The 22,294-nt window shown below is 33.3% G+C and overlaps 2 protein-coding genes across 5 annotated transcripts in view; both read left to right on the top strand.

Annotated features, from left to right (window-relative positions):
• Nucleotides 1-241: 241 nt before the first annotated feature.
• Nucleotides 242-7,413, top strand: LOC106102275 (putative phosphatidate phosphatase). Its single transcript, XM_013281701.1, has 6 exons — nucleotides 242-325; nucleotides 1,206-1,357; nucleotides 1,727-1,918; nucleotides 5,722-5,889; nucleotides 6,419-6,595; nucleotides 6,985-7,413. Exons 1-6 carry the CDS (start codon nucleotides 256-258, stop codon nucleotides 7,087-7,089), a joined length of 864 nt encoding a protein of 287 aa, XP_013137155.1. The 5' UTR covers nucleotides 242-255; the 3' UTR covers nucleotides 7,090-7,413.
• A 1,897-nt stretch (nucleotides 7,414-9,310) lies between these two features.
• The window catches only part of LOC106102391 (kyphoscoliosis peptidase), a gene marked incomplete in the record, with an annotated part of 40,805 nt that continues 27,821 nt past the window's right edge, over nucleotides 9,311-22,294 (top strand). The window contains 4 exon segments of one of the 4 annotated variants that reach the window (XM_013281852.1): nucleotides 9,311-9,378; nucleotides 13,708-13,954; nucleotides 17,443-17,632; nucleotides 20,935-20,961. In XM_013281852.1, coding sequence (XP_013137306.1) covers nucleotides 13,805-13,954; nucleotides 17,443-17,632; nucleotides 20,935-20,961 — 367 coding nt within the window. 4 annotated transcript variants of the gene reach the window in all.

The following is a 22,294-nucleotide window of genomic DNA, read 5'->3' as shown; positions in this document are numbered from 1 at the left end:
TGGCTAATTATAGGCATACATAGTTATCTACTCGTACGTTTTGTATCTACTAAAAAAAATTGGTGTTCCGAATTTCGAAAGACATTTAACAAAGAAATCTCTGTATTTAATTACACTATGCTAGTGATATAAGAGGAATCGATAAGATAAAATAGAATACGCGTTGTCTAGTGTTACATTACTCTGTGCGGTATACTTAAGAAGGTGGTTAAGTCAGCAATCAGTCAGTTATTCTGTTTTAGCGCTGGACGCACCATGTCTCGGGAGGATGTCACGATGTTTGTACTAAGAAAGATCGTGGTTGACGCATTTATGTTTGGTGCTTGTAAGTTATTTTTTATAATTATTTTTATTAGGAATGTTTATTTAAAAAGTTAACTACATTTTTTTTAAAAAATGTTACGTATTATTTTATTAGATGTAATTTTTTATTGCAAAGGCTATATTGCTATGTACTTTTTCTACTATTCAACGTTTACTTAAGAAATATAAGAAATGTATATAATAATGTTATAATATTAATATCTATTTTTTTATTTAAATTGATTTAAACTTTCAATTTGCTCGTGTTAAGCTCCTTGGTATACGGGGACAACTTTCTCGTAATTAACTTGTAAAGCGATTTACCGTTGCCTGACCATTTAAATTTAACTGTCGACTAAATTTCCAGTTCCCGCAATATAGGGACAGCTCTGAGGTATAGCACGAAAATTTGCTAGAAAGTATTCATAACCATAACAATATATGAATCTTATATAAATAAATGAATATAAAATAGATTTATGTACCGCTGTAAAGTACTTACAAATCTCATACAAATATTATCGATGTCAATTAGGCCCTCAGCTCAGTTATTTCCTTAGGTTTTTCATCCGAATTTTAATCTAGAATCAAATAAATCTTACTAATATTATAAATGCGACAGTTTAGATGGATGTTTGTTAGAGTTTGTAGCCTAAACTGTTGAACGAATCTCGATGAAATTTGGCATATATGAAAAGCATGGTATGGAAGAACACAGAGACTACTTACTTTTGTTTTTTTTAATACCACGCAGATTAAGACGCGGGCGAAAGCTAGTAAATTAATTCTTTATATCTTAGTTGAATTAAAACAAATAAAATGAATTTAAAACCTCCCTTTTCTCTTATCTCATATACGCCTAAATTTCGCGATTTATTATTTTTTCTAATATCTCTTTGTAGTGGCATTCAGCATCTATTTCACGCGGTACCTATGGCAGCCGTTCGAGCGCGGCTTCTTCTGCGGCGACGAGAGTCTCATGTTCCCCTACAAGAACGACACCGTCTCTACCCCGGTGTTAAGAGCTGTCGGACTTGGATTGCCTATTATCATTGTAAGCTTTTAACTGCAATATTAATACGTATTATAGAATAAATAATTGTTTTAAACTTTAATAAAGAGGAATTTATCGTTCTGAATTATTACGTTTAAATATATGGCTGTCGACTTTTTGTAAAATAATTTTTGAAAGGTTTTGGAATAAACATTCGACTGACTAAGTTAGAATAGAAAAAAAAAACATGTTTAAACGCTCCTAAGCGTTGTTTAACTACTCACAATTATTATTAATATGAATATACAGATTACTAAACGCAATACTCTGTGCAAAATGCTCTTCTATTCGAATATTATGAACACCTCTTTCTATCACAATGTGTTTAAAAGCATCCTATATTAACCATTACATCATATTTGTTGACAGTTCTTGATATGCGAATGGGTGTTACTCCGTAAAGAGTACGAGGACCAGCGTTGTTTGGGAATGCGCGTTCCGAGCTGGCTGCGCGGCTTCTACTGCACCCTGGTCTCCTTCGGTCTGGGCACCTGCTTCGTGGAGCTCACCACCAACATCGCTAAGAACGTCATAGGAAGACCACGACCACATTTCTTTGACGTACGTATATTTAATTAAACAACTTAATTTAATAACAAAATGCTGTAAAAAATACCAATCTCATTTATAGCAAAACATTCAATAGCTTTAAAGGCTTGTCCCACCAAATTGTAAATTGTCTGAAAACAACCCAACGTATATAAATGTGATGGAAATACTGGATTTTGCTCCCTTATATGACAGTGACGTCATTTTAAGCTATCTGATCCTCATTAGCCCGTGGTGGTACAGGCCCTAAGTCAACATAGCGAAAATATTGACATGTCTTTTCGTCTTTTTGAAATTTAGTATAGAACTTTGAATGTATAGAATAATGAAGTTTGAAATGATATAAGGATGTTACGTTTAGAACTTGATTGGATTAAATTCAATAACATTACACATTTCCTGCGCGGACGCAGATTTAAGTACACCATTGTTGACGGACTGTGTGTCTACTTAACGTCCATGTGTTAGAAATGTGTAAAACGTTTTAATCCAGTCTAAAATTATAAAGTGTAAAATTTTGTTTGTTTTATTGTAATGAATAGGCTCAAAAATGACTAGGCCGATTTTAAAATTTCACCGTTAGAAAGTTAATTTATCTGTGAGTAACATAGGCTATATTTTTTCATTTCTTTATTATTAAGTTTTAAACACGTCGACGGAATCGCGAGCAAAAGCTAGTTGTTAATATTGACATTGTAAAAATGTTCATCTATTCATATTCAAAAAGGCTGTTGCTAGCGACTTCGTTCACATGGAATTAAAAGATCAGAATTAAATATAGCCTATGTTACTCAGTGATGACGTAAGATTTTAATGGTAAAGTAATTTTCTAAATCGGCCCAGTAGTTATTAACCTATTTCAATATATGCATCATCTTTCTCCTTATTCTACTCCCGTTGGGTCGGCGCAACAGGTTTTTGTCCTCCAAATAACTCTATCATACGTCATCTCAGTCATCACTCCCTTCTTGACCATGTCACCTTTCACGCAATTTTAGTCCCTTTCCCGTCCCACCTTTTTCTTTAAGAGAAGGATGGATGGGAAAGTGGATTTGACGGTGTAGGAGACGCATAAGATGGGGAAAGATCCTTTTATGAGCTTCTCCTCCTTCGTCGATTTAGAGTAGGCAACGCATCTACAATTGCGGATGTCTATGGGCAGCGGTCGCTTTGCCTTTTTTGCGGATTTAGGTGGCCGCTTGCTCGTTTGCCACCTTTTTGTATAAAAAAAATCCATTTCTTTCTAGGTCTTCCCCTACCGGTGTACCCTTCCACATTCATAACTAACGTTCTCTCAAAACCCGTATATTTCATACATATTTCAAAACATACAAAAATAATTCCTCTTTATAATATAAGTATATAAATAGACATACTATTATTTGATTATCATTTAAATTTGCTTTTTCTAGAACATGATAAATCAATGTTATAGTTTTTGAATAAAAAAAAAAACAATTATATAAGAGTTACATTTAAGTTTACGCGACATGTTTTAGTTAAATCGAGATAAGATATCCAACTAAAAACATTAGTCGATAAAAAAAATTGGTCATTAGAGATAAAGTATTCTTTTATTAGGATTAGATAATAAAATACTAGTATTGTATTATCTGTGTTAACACGAATAGTCATTATTATTACACATTTAATATTAAATTCCTCATAGTAACAGGCGTTATATCAATAAAATGTTCGTATGATACGGGTTTCTTACCACGTTTGGGTTGTTTTAGCTCCCGATACTATATTTTACGAACGTTATGTTTGTATTGCATGCAGTAGCTTGATCGCATGACATTCGCGTTAAATGAAAATTTAAAGGGCTACAATTCTTCCATACATCATTTTTATGTAAATCTTATAGTTTAGGCTACGTAAGCAAAGAAAGCAAAAAAGACCCCAAATTTCGTCGCGCGATTGTGAGTTAAACTATTTAACTACGTCGTAGTCTTTAACTCCAAAAATCAATTGAAAGAATGGGACCTACCTGCAAGCACTACCTTTCGGATAAAAAAAGAATTATCAAAATCGGTCTACTGGCGGCGAAGTTATGCCGTAAACACACAAAAAAACATACAGACGGTGCGTCCTACTTTTGGGAAGTCGGTCAAAACAAAATACACTATAAACAAAACAAAATGCACTAAAAGCAGAACAAAATACACCAAAAACAAAATATTCTCAAAAAAACAGTACACTAAAAAGTAACGAAATAATTCCTTGAAAATAGTAAACCTACCTTATTGTAGCTGTTATATCTATATTGTACAATTATTATTACTTTGATGTCGGTGCCGTAACCCACATAAAAAAAATAAAAAAAGTATATCCAACAATTGAGTACCCCCTTCTTTTGGGAAGTCGGTCAAAAAAAGGGATATAACAGGTTATCTGTCTGTACATGCCACAAAATACGTCATGTATGTTGAGTTTTTTGGTAAAAAAAAAACATATCGACGAATTGAATACCTCCTTCTTTTGGGAAGTCGGTCAACAAATTACTATTAATCCTTCCATCCAAACTTTCGCATTTGTGTTTTGGTAAATAATATTGTAATAATTGGTGGATGAATGATCAACAGTAAAATAGTACACCGTCTTTAAATATCCATGCGTTAAACGTTACAATTTACCTACACAACCTATGTAATTTACCTACGCAAACATTTAGTTATGTATATCTCACTAGTATATATCAGTTTCGCTTTTAATCTTCTTAGTTAATGAATTGATTAGCAGGTCAAGATAATTGTATTTAATTATGCTTCCTAGTAATTACAACTGAGGGTCAAGTTTGCGTCAATTGAAGCATGTATTTATGCCAATTGAAACTTAAAACCGGTTAGTTTATTGTTACATGATCCGGAAACAATAGAACATCGAGGCATTAAATAGCAGACATTCTAAGATAATAGAGTTGTGGTTGTCTATTATACAATACTAGCTCTCGACCGCGATATTGTCCAGGCGAATTAAAAAACATATTTAGAAGCCTATGTGGCTGTTACTTTAGTATTCAGATCTGTGCAAGTATTCTGAACTTGCACGGTAGCAAAAATCCATCCAAACTTGTCCTATTTAATGTTAGCGGCAAGTAAGATTACAACTAATAAGTCTAGAATTAATATTCGCATTTTGTTTTAGTTTCTACAGATTTTAAATGGAGTCTATAATAAGTAAGATGTATTTCTGAGTAAATCTAAGTGATCATAAAAATTAAAATCGAGTTTCCCATCGATTAAACTAATCCGTAAATGATAGTTATCGATTGAATCCGATTAAAGATAGTAATGATTTTCCGTCAAACATTTTGTAAAACAGCAATCGATTATGTTTTACAACACGTAAATAAAGTAAGATTTCCTTATCCATAATAATTTCCCTGTTTATACTTTGTAATAATACGAGTGATGTAATAAACATATGTTTTACAACATTATCTACACTCAATTATATAAATTATGTCATACTAGCTTTCGTCCGCGACTCGGTCCGCGTGGAATTAAAAAATAAAAACCAAAATAAGTAACCTATGTGTTCTTCCGGACTATGCTATAAATCTATGACAAATTTCATCGAGATCCATTCAGCTGTTTAGGCCACAAACTCTAAACCATCCATCCATTCATGTAAACTTTCGCATTTATAATATTAGTAAGATTTTATTTAATGGCTCACTGCCGCTTTAAGATCATAACAGCCGTAATTGGTCTCCAATAGATGTATTAGTTTTAGAAATCAACACTAAAAGTATCTCTTAATTACAATTAAATAACTCTTAGTACTACAGTTCAACATTTTTTTCTTTTTAGTTATGTAAGCCATCAGTGGACTGCAGCATGGAAGCGTGGCGCGGTAGATACATCCAGGCGGGAGAATACACGTGTACCGGAATTATGACGGACAAGTTCGAGGACATGCACCTGTCCTTCCTCAGCGGACATTCCTCCTGGTCCGCGTTCACTATGATCTATTTAGCTGTAAGTAAAACGACCTTATCATTGGAATATTTGCTTGGTGGAAGGAAACGAGGAGGAAATGCAGGGATGGATGCATTTCTTGCCGCAAAAAAGTTGAACGATTTGTCTATATTATTGGTTAAACTTTCAGAGAAATATTGAGTAAAGTTTTTTTTATATTATAAGATGGCAAACGACCGCCTGGCCCACTGAATTCGACTGCTGCTCATAGACATCCTTAAATGCTGATGCGTTGCCTATCCCTAATTAAAGGAGCAACAGACGCACATAAAGACCATATTTACCCTTCCTATGTGCTATGTGCATCTTCCACCATCAAATCCACTTTCCCTTCCCCTCCTTTCCTTAAAAGAAAGTGATGGAAATGGAAAGGGAATAAAATCAGGCCTCTGGCACGCAAAGTAATTAACTTGTAGAAAAAAAAAACAAATTACAGTAGATACAAATTTGACAACATGACTTAACGCATCTACATATTTTGTCTCTTTCTGTGCAGTAATCTAACCAATATATTTGTGTCTCTTTACAGCTCTACTTAGAGAAGCGTATGGTATGGCATGGAACCAGAGTCCTGCGTCACTCGCTGCAGTTCGCCGTTGTCATGCTGAGTTGGTTCACCGCACTGTCTCGTGTCTCCGACTACAAACATCACTGGAGTGATGTTCTGGCTGGATATTCTCTAGGCCTCGCACTTGCTATTCTAGTGGTAAGACTAGAAATATAGATACAAAACTCTTTTAACTTCGATTAGTGTCAGTAATTTTGTTTCTGTTGACCGACCTTCTTTTAAGAAGAAAATCAGTACTGCGCTGGAGGGTTAGCGCAACACTAGATTATCTGACAGCTGTCAATGTCATTCAGAGATACTAGAATATAGCAATTTTGGCGGGTTCAGTAGCTCTGAGTATTTAAGTTAATTACGTTGTAGCAGTTACATTAATCTCCTTTTTACTGATCAATCGGCTCTATAGATTTTTTCCGATTAGACAATAATTTCAAATAAAAGCATTAAATAATAAACTGAACACTATAAATAACAGTTTGCTAAATGACTGAATTGCAAATTTATTGACTAACATAATATTTATTTCCCAGTGGACGTGGGGCACCGATATCGTTCCTCAGAAGAAAAAACATTCCCCGTTGCCTCAACATGACTTTTCCATGTCTCTACATCCACATGCAGCCGCGCCCGCGTAGTCGGAAGAAAATTATCCATACACAATTTAAGATTTATTAATACTCATTCCTTTACTAAAGGAAATTGTAAATATTACATTTAATTGTTAGTTTAGTTTTTTTTGTAAGAATTCTCTATAAGTAATATTAATAAAATTACTTTCTAACTTAGATATAGAAATTAAGATAACACAGTTATGAACAGTCTCATTAATTGTAAACGCCTGATGATAACATTGTAGCAATGTTCTCACGAAATAAAAAATACGATGTTTAACAAGTCCTCTGTGATAAGTATGTGTGACAAGAATATGACCATATTTGCAATAAATGCGTAAAAACAAATGAAATCGTTTTATTCTTAACCATCTTTCGCCCGCGACTCCTTGAGCAACAATTAAAAAAAAAAACAAAAGTAGCATACGTCTTCTTCCAGACTATTCTCTACATCTGTACTAAATTTCATGGAAATCCGTTCAGCAATTTGGGCTACAAACTCTAACAAACAGCCATCTATCAATCTTAACTTTCGCATTTATAATATTAATATGAAGTATGATTATATTCTATCAAATTTAAGATCATGCAAACATGCAACCTGACAGAAAAGTTTTAATTTCTCTTTTCAGTTAAACTATACATAGAATTTAAGCGAGTGTTTTGGCTAAAGTAAAAAAAAATCAGCTTGTAAAATTTGCTATTAATATGTGACAGGCGTCGATCATAATTACTCGATGTGACGTAACACAGTTTCATTTTATACTTATACAAATTTTAGAACCTGTGCCACCACTGGCTGATAGAGGCTCAGATAGCTTAAAAATGACTTTAATGTCAGATAAAGTAACAAAATCCGATATTTACATCACATTTTTTACACGTTGGACTGTTATCAGACAATTTACTATTTGGTGGGACAGGCCCTTAGTAGATAAACTGATGAATATACATGACTTTTTCCGTTTTCTAAATATTTCAAGGTACATTCAATTTCCATTGTTAGCAAATATCATCAGAAAGTTTTGTACGCGGTGTGTACAAACACGTTTATCGGATACGGTTTTATTTTATGCTTTAACATTAAGATTTATTGCCCAATGACATGCGCGATTTATTTTTAGCTTAGGTCTACTTTCCGTTTTGGAATAGTACATAGTTTAGTATACAAGTAAATAAGTAACGATTACTTTAACATAAGGTTTAAAGTAGTTATAAATTGTCTCGATGGCATTAAGTCACACAATTCGCAGATAATGTGTTTAATTTACAAAAATGTATGGTTCTTCAAAAATTATCACTGACTTATCTAAAACTTATGACTCGTTGAAATCTTTTCCTAGAGATTTCTAAAGGGTTTCCGGTCGTAGTACAAAACGTTTCAAACATGTCTCTAGGAAAAACATTACGTTATATTAACTACTTATTTGTTATTTTTTTTTAGTAAAGATTTAAATATAACATTTATTGATAATTAAACATTATTGATAAGAAATACTAAAAGATATTATAATGGATTTATAATGGATCCTATAATTAAGAAGAAAACTTAGGAAAGTGATTTTATATCATTACCTTCTTACGATATTGTACAATATAATGTGGCAAAGAATGTAGATATATGTATAGTGTATCTGTCTGTAACATAAAATCTAATTTTAGTTATTTGATCTTTACTGTATTAAAAATTTACCTAATAATAGCATACTCGTAGAGTTCGTGGTGATGAGAATCCTCTGTACTTTACTTTCTCCATCGGACGCTTCACAGGCCGGAATGTCTCGCGGCCGCCGCGCCCGGCCACCATGCAACAAAGAATACACATCACTATACTTCTTACTAATGTTAGAGTTTATACTCCTGAATGGAACTCGATGAAATTTGACATAGATAGAACAGTCTGGAAGAACACATGAGCTACTTACTCGCCCGAAAGAAGTCACTGACGAAAGCTAATATTTCTTATAAATGTGTGTTTACACTGTCTAAAAACATATATAAAAACCCTTCAATAACGACAATAACTAAAGTGTTACAACACGACAATTTTATGATAAGGTTGAGTAATCCCATTTGTGTTAAAAGTTAACAAGATGATATATCGAAAATCTTGTTAGATTTTTTTACATATAAATCGTAATAAAAATTCTCTGAGAGACAAAGAAATAACAACCATGAAACTTACAACCTGCAAATAGAAAAGGCTCTTTGCGAGTCCGTGCCGGCGGTAAACAATCGCAACAGCAACAGTGCTCGGCCGGCCGTCGCGAGGAACGCACGCGCGTCACAATGACCATACTTACCGCATAACAGGTGTTTGTGAAAAAAAAAATCGTTATAAAACATTCTAAAACAAAAAGGCATCGGCATAGATCGGTTTAGATTAACTTTTTTTATAGTTTGTTCTCATTACAAAAGTGCGCAAGTGGTACCGTTGTTATTCCATTTCTTTTTCCGTTAAGCGTGTGCCAGTGGTATTGTGTTGTGAGATCGGATGGCTTTGGCCCGGCAATGTCCATCTACAGATTGCCTCTATGTGGCAACTTATATTTTGATTGAGGACAGCTAAATATACAACTCGTTAAGTAACGTCTGCAAATTACGATTTCAACTTGTATAAATATTATTTAACTTACGATGAAAGTGGTGAAATTAAGCAAAAGTGGCCTCGGACTGAATGTTGATTTCTTACGACGTTCACATTAAAGTAGAAAGGTCTATAGGTCTTAAACAAGATGCTAAAATTAAGTATCCATTGGTATCCTGCTGGATGTCTATAAATTAACAAGTTATAGCAACAATTATTATTAAAAAATGCTAAAAAATTAATAACTATATTAGATTTCCTGTAATCTGTAATTAGATTTTTTCTAACTTTCGTATGTAAAATACCTAACTTTCGAATTCAAAGCCTAATTCATATCGCAATTAAAATATTATGACTTCATATTCCTTAATTGCAATGGTTTATGTAAAAATAAAACATAAGACAATTTTAAATAAATTAATCTAAATGATATAACTTAAGCTAACTTAGTTTACTTAGACTGTATTTTGTTAATAATCTATAGCTAGGTATATCACAACCTTAGCGCGTATTATTTACTCTAAGTTAATCAAGTTCAAGTTGTAAAGGTCATCAGATATGCTTAATGAAATGTCAACATGCTTAAGTGGTGCGAAGGTGTAATAGTAACTTAAGTATAGTTTTAAAATGCTCTAGTTTGCCTTCGAATCTGCGTGGGCGCAGCGCCGATAGCGTCCTTGCAAGATTATAACAGCTTTTGCCTCGGATGTTACAATATCTAGTTTAAATCGACTGATGTTCCACTTTTGGACTTAGACCACCCCCTATTCCCAAAATGGTCGATAATCGTATTTATCAATGGAAATAAATAGCCTTAAAGTATCATTACGCTAAAAGGTAGTACGTATTTACATATGTCCTGTCCTGTGCTTACGTGAATAGAGCCTTTGTAGCCTCTTGTATTAATTTATGTAGTTTACAATTCATATTATATTAAAAAAAATAATTTAACTCTTCATTACTGTTGTTCCAAATATAACTTTAAATAACAAACACGTATGATATCAACAGTTTCATTCAGCAAATATTCATTGAGATAATGCAAACGAAGTAAAAGTAGTTTGCCCCTCAGCCCTACACGTCCCACACGGGGCCTACGCGGCGTGTTCGCGGACGATTGACCAACACTCGCCAAAATATGCACCTCCAACTCTCATATTTACGGTGCGCAAACTTAGCATATTGTATTTATAGCGTGGTTTTTAGCAGCCCTTTAGTACCTTTAAAACTAAATCTTTTATTAACTCAAGTTCCTTCTTAATGCTGGTTTGCTAAAGTTTCCATTTCTTTTATCATTAGCTTAAACAAAGTTTCATATGTGTAAAACTCAAGTTTTGCAGTTCGGAAATGCATTTCATGAAGTTATGAAACCAATAACATTAACGAATAGTTAAGAGTAGCTGGGAAAGTTACAATTAGTGAAGTGATAGTCTATGTGTTAGTGATTCGTAAGGATTTAGGAGTTTGTAAAATTTTACTTAATGAATTCCCTTTAATTCGTGTTTTTCAAAAAACTGACGAAATAGAAAACAGACGTATATAACACTTTAAGATCAAAGTATAACATGTCTCTTTTTAAGTCTTACGTTACTTTTTGGTCATCGGTGATTTTATTATAGCTTTCGTCGCTTGTCATCCTTTTTTGTGCTTTTGGTGTACCTGTGCTATCGTATTGTAACACAGATGATGTCATCTTTATACGTACCTGTTCTAGTCAACGCGGACGATTGCCCGATAAAGGCATTTACCTGTTACAACGTTTACATTATCATGAAACGTTTTCTTTAATACCAAAAAAGCTTAAAGACACTATAGAGTAGTAGAATTATATTTAAAAGGGCTAATAGTTATTACATTACTCTTAGATCTATACAAATTGACACTGGCTTGATGTTTAAAAATAAATGTTTGTCAATTTACTTACACTTTTCTTTTTTTATTTTCTAGCCTGGAGCATATTAATGTAATTCATCATACTTCATACTAATATTATAAATGCGAAATTTAGATGGATGGATGGATGTTTGTTAAAGCTTGTAGCCTAAACTGCTGAATGGATCTTCATAAAATCTGGCATATATGTAGCGGATAGTCTGGAAGTACACACAGGCTACTTAGTTTTGTTTTTTTTATACCACGCGGACAGAATCGCATATTCCAAAATAAAGTGTCGTAAATTCTTAAAAAGTTTTAATGTAAAAGAACATTCAGATTGGATCGTTATGTTTTATTTTTAACGAAATTTTGATGTGATTTCTATGTTTAATATCATTAAATATAAATTAATACACTAATTATAGATATCAACTTTCACGTCATTTAAATGCATTTGGAATGAGATAGTTTCTACTCAAAATGCTTATATTTCTAATCATTTCTAATCCTCTGACATTTTTTAAAGAATAAAAACAATCTTGCCCAACAACAACCACTTTTTGACCGACTTCCCAAAAGAAGGAGGTACTCAATTCATCTGTATGTTTTTTTTTAATTTTAAATACGAGTAATCTATCGTAGTATTATGCTTATAAAAAATGTAAATGGAGCACTTTATGAACACTTTGTAGATAAAAAATAATAATTTAATAATAAAAATAACAGCATTCTATCTCTTTCTTTCCCCTTGTTTCCTCATTCCCGATGGTCGCAACCTTTCTTCTAACCTTAGCTTTGTTTATAATATTTATAATAGCTTTGTTTTTAAATTGCACAAGTATGCGTTAGTTCTAATAACAAACGTAAAGAAGCTTTGTAATTGCTCGCCTCTGAAACAATAGGTGTAGGTTACTTACAAGCAGTTTGCAAATTATTCTTAGCGTGTATCAGGCTGTAACATTGTATTTGCGCGGTCCAATAGTTGATGCCGCATATGTTGTATGTCCCAAGTTAAAAGCGATTGTAATGTCCAATGGAAAAATATATACCTAATTATCTTTAATTATAGTGTGTGATGAATTTTTAGAATAATCAAAATCTATACTAATATAATAAGGAGGAAAGATTTGTATTTTTGTATGTATTTGATTCACGCAAAAACTACTGGGCTGATTTAAAAAAAAATCACCATTGTAAAGGTAATTTATCTGTGAGTAACATAGGCTATACTTTGTATATATTTTTTAATTTCACGCGGGCGAAGACCCGAGCAACAGCTAGTGATATATATTTTTTGAGTCTGATATGGATGACAATAGATATGTTTTTGTAATGGTTTCGACAGCAGAACTACGCTGCTGTAAAATGCTACAAAACTGACTTAAATTGTACGTTATCCAAGCAATTTTTCATGGATTATAATGGATAAAATAAGTTTATTCAATCTTTTAAAATATACCAAACTATATAGTTAATTCTGTTTTAAAAACATTACCCTTCTGTCAATCGGGCAAACATAAAACAATAAAGAGTTTCACTGACAAAAAATGTGTAAAGAAATCGCTTCAGTGTATAATTTAGATAGCGACGATGCCCGAGGCGGTATGCAACTAGCACGCATTGATTTGTAATGAACAATGCCCAAGCACTGGAACGAAGCATTTGAAATTAGTCAATTGCGAAACCGTACCAATTAAAGCGACAACATAAATTACTTGATGACACTTAACAAGTCAACATAAATACTCATTTAATCACATCAAATGAAAGTCTTCAATGAAAGTTGAATTATGATAAATGAGAAATCGTATACGCTGGCAATACTATTAACAAAGTTATAGTATAGCTGTGCTATATGGGAGTGGTCAGTCATTTAGTTACTTAACCGAGGGGTAAGAAATAGGGTGCTGTGGATCAATAAAGTCCGGTCACTATTAGGTTGCAACGAAATTTTAAAACAAAACTAAAGTTGTTATCATTTTAATATCGCATTCCGTATCATACGTTTCGAAAAAAACTATTAGAATGTTCAATAATTTTGTTAATTAACCATTACTTCAAATGCTAAAGCCAAAGCCAAATTATATATTAAATATTTTCATTGAAATAATACTTCAAAACCACTGGTTTATAATTCTTTAACAAATCAACAATAAATTATTATCTGTTTTTTAATACAGTTGTGCAAGTGAAGATAAATCTAAAAAGTGATTGTAACCAAAGTGACTAAGTGTATCAAGTGTTCATTTTAAGTATGACTTAGTACAAAGTGCCGCCATGTACCGGCCTAACTTCTACGAAAGCACGTGCTTTCGGTGCAATGAGATCGTGTACCAGGTGGACCGTGTTGGCCCACTCAAAGACTTCACCTTCTTCCATAGCGGCTGCTTCAAGTGTGCGGTGTGCGGCACCAAGTTGACTTTGAAAGTAAGTGTTTGTCAAATGAATCTTTATGGTCACAGATAGATGATTATGATCTATGTGCCTTTACTAATCCATATCAATACATGTAATAAAATTGCAGTGTCTGTAATATTATATCATAAGAAAAAATCCGGATTTCTCGAAGATTTGCTAATAATGTAAATCGTTGTTAAAAAAATTTTTGTCTGTCTGTCTGTCTATACGCAAGCCGCGTTTGTTCCGGGTAATCTACGAAACGGCTGGGCCGATTTCGAACGGACTTTCACTAAAGGGTAGCTGACATAGACGCGCATATTACAGGCTACTTTTTTATGTTGCGTGGACGGAGTCACGGGCATCAGCTTGTTATTTTTTCAACACTTTTCCTCTTTTTTAGTGTCAGCTCGATTGGAGACTTAATTATTAATATTTTGTACACATTTATAATTCCATAGATAGGCTAAAATATGCATTTTTTTATTACATTTTTGAACACTCAATTGGGCTCGGGAATCTTGCATCATATCCTGGATTAAGAAGTTAGAACCGAAACTCCGTCGCTAAACTGTCACAATAATTATCTACACAAGTATTTTTTTTTAAATTCGTTAAATTTTATCCATAAAACAGCAATGACGGTTTTGATAAGACAGCGAGGTCAACCAAACGACTAAATGGCAGTCGACAGCATGAAGATATTGCGTAGATCAAGGCCGCGCGACAAATCACAACATGTTTTGCGACGATTCTCTTGGTTCTGATGTGTAAAATTAATAAAAATGAAAAAAAGATCCACGCGAAATGAGTCCTTATACAATCGCTTTTTATTAAACAAAATATATACCATTTCCCGCTCACATGCAGATAATTATTTAAAAAACTAAATAAATCAAAAAGTCGTCGCCAACTTTTATACAACCTTTTTTTATTGTAAATTGGCAAATGAACGAGCGGCCACCTTAATTGCGAGAGAGCTAAGCGATCGCTGCCCATATATATACATCCGCAATTGAAGATGCGTTGCCTACTCTTAGTCAATGGAGAAGAAGACGTACATAAAGAGGATATTTCCCTTTCCTATGCGCATTTCTTCCTCCTCCTTTGATCACATTTAACACATATATATCTTACTAATCTTACTTCATACTAATATTATAAATGCGAAAGTTAAGATGGATGGATGAATGTTTGTTAGAGTTTGTTGCCTAAACGGCTGAACGATTTTTTATGAAATTTGGTAAAGATGTAGAAGATAGTCTGGAAGATCACATAGGATACTTACTTAAATTTTTTTAATTCCACGTGGACGGAGTCGCGGGCGAAAGCTAGTATATATATAAATAAACCGCCCCACTATTACGAATTTATACATAAAGTCGTAGCATCGAACGTAAAACAAAACATGAACAAAAGTACATGATCAAAATCAGTAACAGCTGTTCTTATAGAAATGATTAATACAATGTAAATAAAAGTTTGTAAAAAAATACGATCAGACGTTATGAGTCATAGAGATCCTTGAGTTATTAACCTGAATTACTCATTGTTTGTATTGTATAATCGTGCTGTAATTTTATCACCAGTATTTTTTTATTTTATATATTTTGCACGGATCGCTATTACGACTTAATTTATTGGGATGTTAAAATAACGTGTGTATTTGTAACGACTGCATTTTGACGAATGTTACATATACCTCCATTTAGAGCTCGCGCACACTTTTTGAACTGTTTATTCTTTTTTGGAATGTGTATACTAGAAGAAGTTTGAAAGTAGCGCCAGTGGTGCAGAAATTGAGAAGCAAAAGGTTAGCGTGGTATGGACATGTTATGCGACGAGACGATGGGGACATTAACCAGAAAGTGTTAAGAATGAATGTGGATACAAAGGAAGACCGAAGAAAGTATGGATGGATTGTGTGAAAGAGGATATGCTTAAGAAAGGAGTGGATTCAGATATGGCGTCTGATAGAGATGTATGGAAGAGCAGCACATACTGTGCCGACCCTCCATTAGGGATAAGGGCAAGTTGAAGGTGATGTAGAACTGTTTATTTTCGCTTTAATTTCTAAGAGTTTATATGGTGGACACTACTTGATTTTTAGCTGCACAATTAAACATTTGAATTGGCTACAAACAATCGACAATCACACAACAGTAGTGCGATATTTTAGTCAAAGGTATCCGTCTGCTCTTACAATGGACAATCACACCTTTAGGTTTAAATATAGTACTATGAGAGAATTTTGCGGTGTTCCATATTTGAAAGCATTCGTTGAGAAAACTATGCGGAACAATATTCAATTGGATGCAGCTTCTAAATATATTACGACAAAAAATACCGCTCAATCATTTAGTTCATTTGAATATGCATAAATTGTTGAAATTCAAGCATAGGAAGAAGCTACTTTAAAAATGTTCCGAATATAAAACTAATTAATCGTGAATTAAGAAAATAAACTCAAGAGAAATTACTACATATTAAAAGGCTATTTCAAAAAATTACAAATAACGAAATTAATCGTAAAAAAAATTAACAACATTACGGGTAATAAAATACACAATTATAAGCGTAAGCGTAAAATTCGTTTCCCACAGCTCGCGGATGTGAGCGCACAAGAATTAACATCGGCCATTAACAAACTCGCAAACAAACAATGCAATGTGAAAGTAAATAACGGTACATTAAAATCATATGAATTAAATAACTATTTAACGGTGAGTTTGAAAACGTTGTGCGACCATTATCAGTTGATCTCTTATTTGTCAAATTTTGGAAAACATTTCGTTACAGCCGGATAATGTGAAAGGTTAAGTTGCTATGGTTTTTGTGCTTTTGTTAAGTGATATAAATCGGTTGAAAAATGCAGTCATTTGTAACTAACAGTTTAAACTTTTTAATTAGGTTTACACAAATTTCCTATTCATTATTGCAAATTAACTTTGATATAATTACAATTAAGCTATAAAAAAAATCTTGGTTACGTTACCTTTGGATCTGCTTACTACACAGGCCTCCAAATCCAATTATCTCTAAAATCAAACTTGTAGGATCAATTATAAGCCTTTAGAGTGAGTTTCTTGTACACATTTTCTAATTATCGTAGCAATATGCGTTGATTGCGTGCATTCTTAGTTCACGAAACTGTCAATTCACTTCACGCATTGCAGTAGTCGTGTGCCACGAAATTTTAAACGACATGCATTTCGGTTTACGTGACGAATTGCACGGTCGGTATGTAGTCACTTGTTTTGTTCATTAAATAGTTTTTTTGACGCTTTAATTTTCACTAATCACTGACAATAATTAAATTTCACTTGTTTTTAATTTTATGCAATAAGCTTATCAATCATTAAATTAAATGTAGTTACGATAATAATTGTCAGCTAAATTTACTTGTGAATTTAAAAGGTATCCACTTCGCACCACATTTTCAATAAAAAGTTAACCTCAAAGCGGTTCAACTTTTTAACCTCTCTACACAAATCTAATCTATGTCTTTCCCCTCGCAGACATACTACAACAATCAACATTGGACGGAGGACAAGGAGGTGTATTGCTCGAGCCACGTGCCAAAGATCGGCCCCGGCCACCTCGACAACTCCTCCGTCGGCATCCGCAGCGCCCTCAACGTGCCGCGCACAAACAACTACGTCAACGAACAGATACGCGGACACGCGCGAAACTCCCACGATAATGATTGTAAGTATCAGTATTTACCAATACATGGAACATCCTGAATAAATACCAAACTTTTATTCCAATACAAATAACCCACATAATCAATTGAAACTTATCAGGACAACCTTGTGAAAAACACTACGACGTAAACACAGTTAGCATGAGGTTTGTGGCGTGTCTATGTACTAGTATTAAACAATTAAAGTACGTCAAAACTACATCTAAACTCCAATATCTATTCTTAATGTTATAAAGAGGAAAGATTTGTATTTTTGTATGTAATAAATCAAAAACTGTTGGCTAAAAAAAAGCTACGTTATCAGTAACATAGGCTATGATTTTTATTATTTTTTTTAATTTAACGGTAACGACTTCACGAGCAACAGCTAGTAACAAATATTATCTAAGAAGTGTAAAATATAATTAAAGATTTTGCTTTAGTGATATCAATAAATAATAATGTTGCCAACCCATAGCATACTATTTAAAACGCTATACAGTACTTAGTAATATTAAATCCTGCGCACTTTATCAATATACATACAATTACAATGTGGTCCACATATAAGTATACGTTACGATTATAAAACCGGAACACAGTCATGCGCCATTGTTGACAGGAATGGACTGCGCAATATATTAGTTACTTAAGTATATAAATAAACATATCCCTATATTAATAAGAAAGAGTAGGTATATGTTTTAAAATATATCTTAATAATAAAGTACTTAATCGGATCCTGTAAGGCGAACCTCAAGACGCCATTGCACCGAAACAATGGACACGGCCTTGGTTCGCACAGCGCCGTGCTGTATTGACTATTGACCACTCACAATGAGGTTACGATTTACACGCATACCAGTCATCGAATATGATCATGAATTAATGCGTTAACACTTGGCCAGTACAGTCGGTCAATAGCGCTCTATTACTGGACTGACAATCAACTGGCAGAGGATGAACGCTAACTGGCGCCAGTCCATGCAATCTATGACTAGCGGTCACAACTAGCCAAGTGTGAACCGGGCATAAATAAATTCACTACTTCTTAAAAGTCTCTCCAGATGACGTAACTATATCGCTCATGTAGTTTTATTGATCAGACGGCGTTATTGGACCTTTGCAGTCGTCACCGCGTCTGACTGTATTCGAAAAGGTCTGGGGAATCGTCAATTATTTTCATGTTGGTACTGCGCAAACGATGTCTTCGCTGCAGTTATTAAAATCTCTTTTTTTTGGGAAAAAAAGTGTAATAAAACAGAAGTTCAATTTTTAATAACATTTACCACATTACAATGTTTTGGAATCCTATTAAGTTGTTATGGTTCTCATTTATATGTATGATTTTTTTAACATTAACTATAATATCGTCAGACTATCAGTATTAAAACTAAATATTGAAGGTTTCTTCTTTTTCGTGAGGCGATTTTAACTATATAAAGATTGTGGCGTCTATTTCACTTTTTTGACTGTAAAAATTATATTTAACTTTTAAAATGTTTTGTGAAAGAGAACAATATTATTTAAGAGAGCGTTCTGAAAATTCAACTTTAGGAATGTGGTACATTGAGGTCTGTGCGCATTTTCGAACTTAAAATTCTTTCATGTAAAAATGACAAAAAAAAAATCCGCATGGTTTTGTTGTAGCAATGACATCTCAATTGGATGTAAGTAAGCGATTCAACGTTTGTTATTGAAAAAGTAAAACATCATTTTCTTGTGAGCGCTGTGTACGCCTGTCATCTGTATGTTCTTCTGCTTCTATGTTTTTCATTATGTACAGAACTTTTTGAACTTTGAACATGCAATTGGTGTACCTTTCCAATAAATAAATAAATAATAAATAACTAAACATTAAGAAGTTTCGGAATATTGGTTATTGCGATCGCCCAGTTAGAATCTATGGTTTTAGTAACCGTCTTAACTACGTATTAATATTATAAATGCGAATGTGTAGATGGATTAATGGATGTTGTTTAGAAGTTATCTAGGGAACAACTCAAAGGATAGATTCTGATAAGTTATCAATACATAGGGTACTTACTAAGTATTTTTACTTCGCGGACGTAGTCACAAAAGTTATCGGTTACTAAGACTAAAGATTGTCGGTCTCTTGGATGTTATTGTAACCGGTTTGGATAGTATTCGCAAATATGACGCTTACGCAGCAAAGCAGTAAATCTGTTGAAAACACGAAGAAAACGTCGTATCTCAAATCGGCGAGTCGCTGGAATCCGGTCGGACTTCCGAAGAAGGTGGCCCCGCGGGGCTACGGTACATTCGAGAGCCGAGTAGACTTCGGCGATTAGAGAGAGACGGGGTGTGTTAGAGAGAGAGACTTTGCGAAACGACCGCATTCCTCGGCGACAGCCCAGTGACCTAAAGCTCGGGTACAGGGAGTGGACAACCTGTTCTAATCACACGGACTCTATCAACAAATAATTAAACTAATCATAGAATTAATAAGTCTTTAATTACGTAGTAAAATATATTTAAAAAATGTAGTAAACTAGCTTTCGCCCGCGACTCTGTCCGCGTAGAATTAAAAAAAAAAATTGGTTAGTAGCCTATGTGTTCTACTAAATTTTTATCAAAAACCGTTAAGACGTTTAGGCTACAAACTCATAACAAACATTCATCCATCCATCTACATTCGCATTTATAATATTAGTAAGATTAAGTACAATTTAACAAATATTTGTCCAAATGTAAGGAAAAGAAAATTATGTAATGAAAAAAAATGTTTCGTACTTTCGTGACAAATTCTTGCAATAAAAATGTTACTGAACAAATATAATATGTGATCAATGCAAATAAAATTGTCAATATTTAATGAAATTCCAGACAATAAAAAACTATGAATATTGCGTATATGAAACTGCACGCGAAATTACGTACGTATTCTCAAATCGTATTTCATCAATCAATCATTATTTTTAATTAATATATCATCAAACATTTCTCTTGAATAAAAAAATAGTATGTCTGCTTATAATATAAATAGTATTCTTTCCTTTTAATCAAGTATAAAAACCGTAGAGTATCTTACCGGGGATTTCGTAAAACGTTAGAACCTTATCGGGATTATGTCTTACACGAACTGGCCACTATTGAGCAACATGCCGTTTTAGAAAAATATGCGCGCCAATGGATGTTACTTCGCAACAAGGAAATAGCTCATTTCAACTAATTTGCTAATCTAACTTGTTTACGTTCTCAGAAATCACAAAATAACCCAAAAATCACGTTACGTTTTAGGTTATGAAATTTACAATTTACAAAGAAAAGGATTATCACACTTAATTTATATTTTTATTTTCAGATAACATTTCAAGAGGAGATGTTTACGGTATGTATGTTTTTTTCTGTTAATTTTTTAAAGCACATAGTATAATAACTTTGTCAAAGATTTCTAATGTATATTTATAACCTTTTTTGTCACAGCTTCTATCAATCTTTCCTAATAATTACGCTACGAAACGCAAAAATATTAGTATTTTTCAATTATAACAATTTATCTAATTGTAAAAAAATCGAGTTTGCCCTAATTACATAACGCATAAATAATATTCATATATGCGTCACCTTTTTAACCTTGTAAGAAATGAAGCCCAATTTTATAATCTTTAATGAATTTAAATTTTAAATTGGATATTAAATGATTTGACGTAACAAACCATGAATATACATATTCAAGTCAAACCTAATGATTTGAAATCGATTAAATGTTGCATAATTTGATATTAAAAGCGGCATATAAATGGCTTTTAAAAATGTTTAATACTTTTTAACGTTTTGTATAAATATTTTACTTCACAAAGGCCCTAAATGTAAGCCGTTGGGAACTTAATTGTATAGTCGTCAAATGTAGCTTTACTTCAATAACAACTCTGAGTACAGTCGTTAGTGCGATCATCAACCTGTCCTTATACCTTAAAGTTAAAGTTTATTTTTGGCCGGCCTTCCAACTTCCTTAGGAGAACTAAATTGAAATGAACTGAAGACGATAAAGAGTAAATTTTTATTTTCAATTAGTAACAAAGTTATGGTCTCATTGCGTCTATGATTAAACGTTACACATTGTCTTACTTATCCGACTGCATATCAAGCGAGCTCTAACGGGGGATCCACACGGCCGGTTTCACATACGAATAGTCACTAATCACTCGTTATTGTACGTCCGTTATTGTGCCTGGACTACTTATAGCGTTGCTACGTAAGCTGGTAATTAATTGATTGTTAGGAATGTCTGAACATCAACTAGCAGTAACAGTACCGATAAATTGTTAATCTATCGGTTAAATTACTGCTAATCTTGTGACTACGACTGACATCTTTACCTTTCTAGTCGTATAAAACTTATAAAGACGAAATTGTCATGGTACTTTAAGTATGATATAATACTACCTATTCCTCGCGACTACGTCCGCGTGAAATTAAAAAATATAGCCTACGAGCTGTTGCCCGCGACTTTGTACGCTTGGTATTAGAAAACATACAAACTATAAAAATTACAAAAAGCTACGTATCCCTCGGGAACCGGACATTACTCGGGGATGAACTTATCCCATGTGTACTCCAGACTTTGTTTTATATATGCCAAATTTCAATAAGATATGTTGAACCGTTGCAGAATGATCGAGTAAACATTAAAAAACTAAATTAATGAATCCCACGGGAAC

This window comes from Papilio polytes, unplaced genomic scaffold (assembly GCF_000836215.1).
Source record: "Papilio polytes unplaced genomic scaffold, Ppol_1.0 DF823923.1, whole genome shotgun sequence".
Taxonomy (NCBI): Eukaryota; Metazoa; Arthropoda; class Insecta; order Lepidoptera; family Papilionidae; genus Papilio; species Papilio polytes.
This window is presented reverse-complemented; position numbering and strand designations above follow the sequence as displayed.

What these genes read in the sequence shown, in the direction of transcription:
- LOC106102275 (XM_013281701.1), top strand. Translation starts at nt 256, where the DNA reads ATGTCTCGGGAGGATGTCACGATGTTTGTACTAAGAAAGATCGTGGTT. An exon ending in CGCATTTATGTTTGGTGCTT is followed by an intron (nt 326 to 1,205) that starts GTAAGTTATTTT and finishes ATCTCTTTGTAG; the next exon opens with TGGCATTCAGCATCTATTTC. An exon ending in TCGCACTTGCTATTCTAGTG is followed by an intron (nt 6,596 to 6,984) that starts GTAAGACTAGAA and finishes TTTATTTCCCAG; the next exon opens with TGGACGTGGGGCACCGATAT.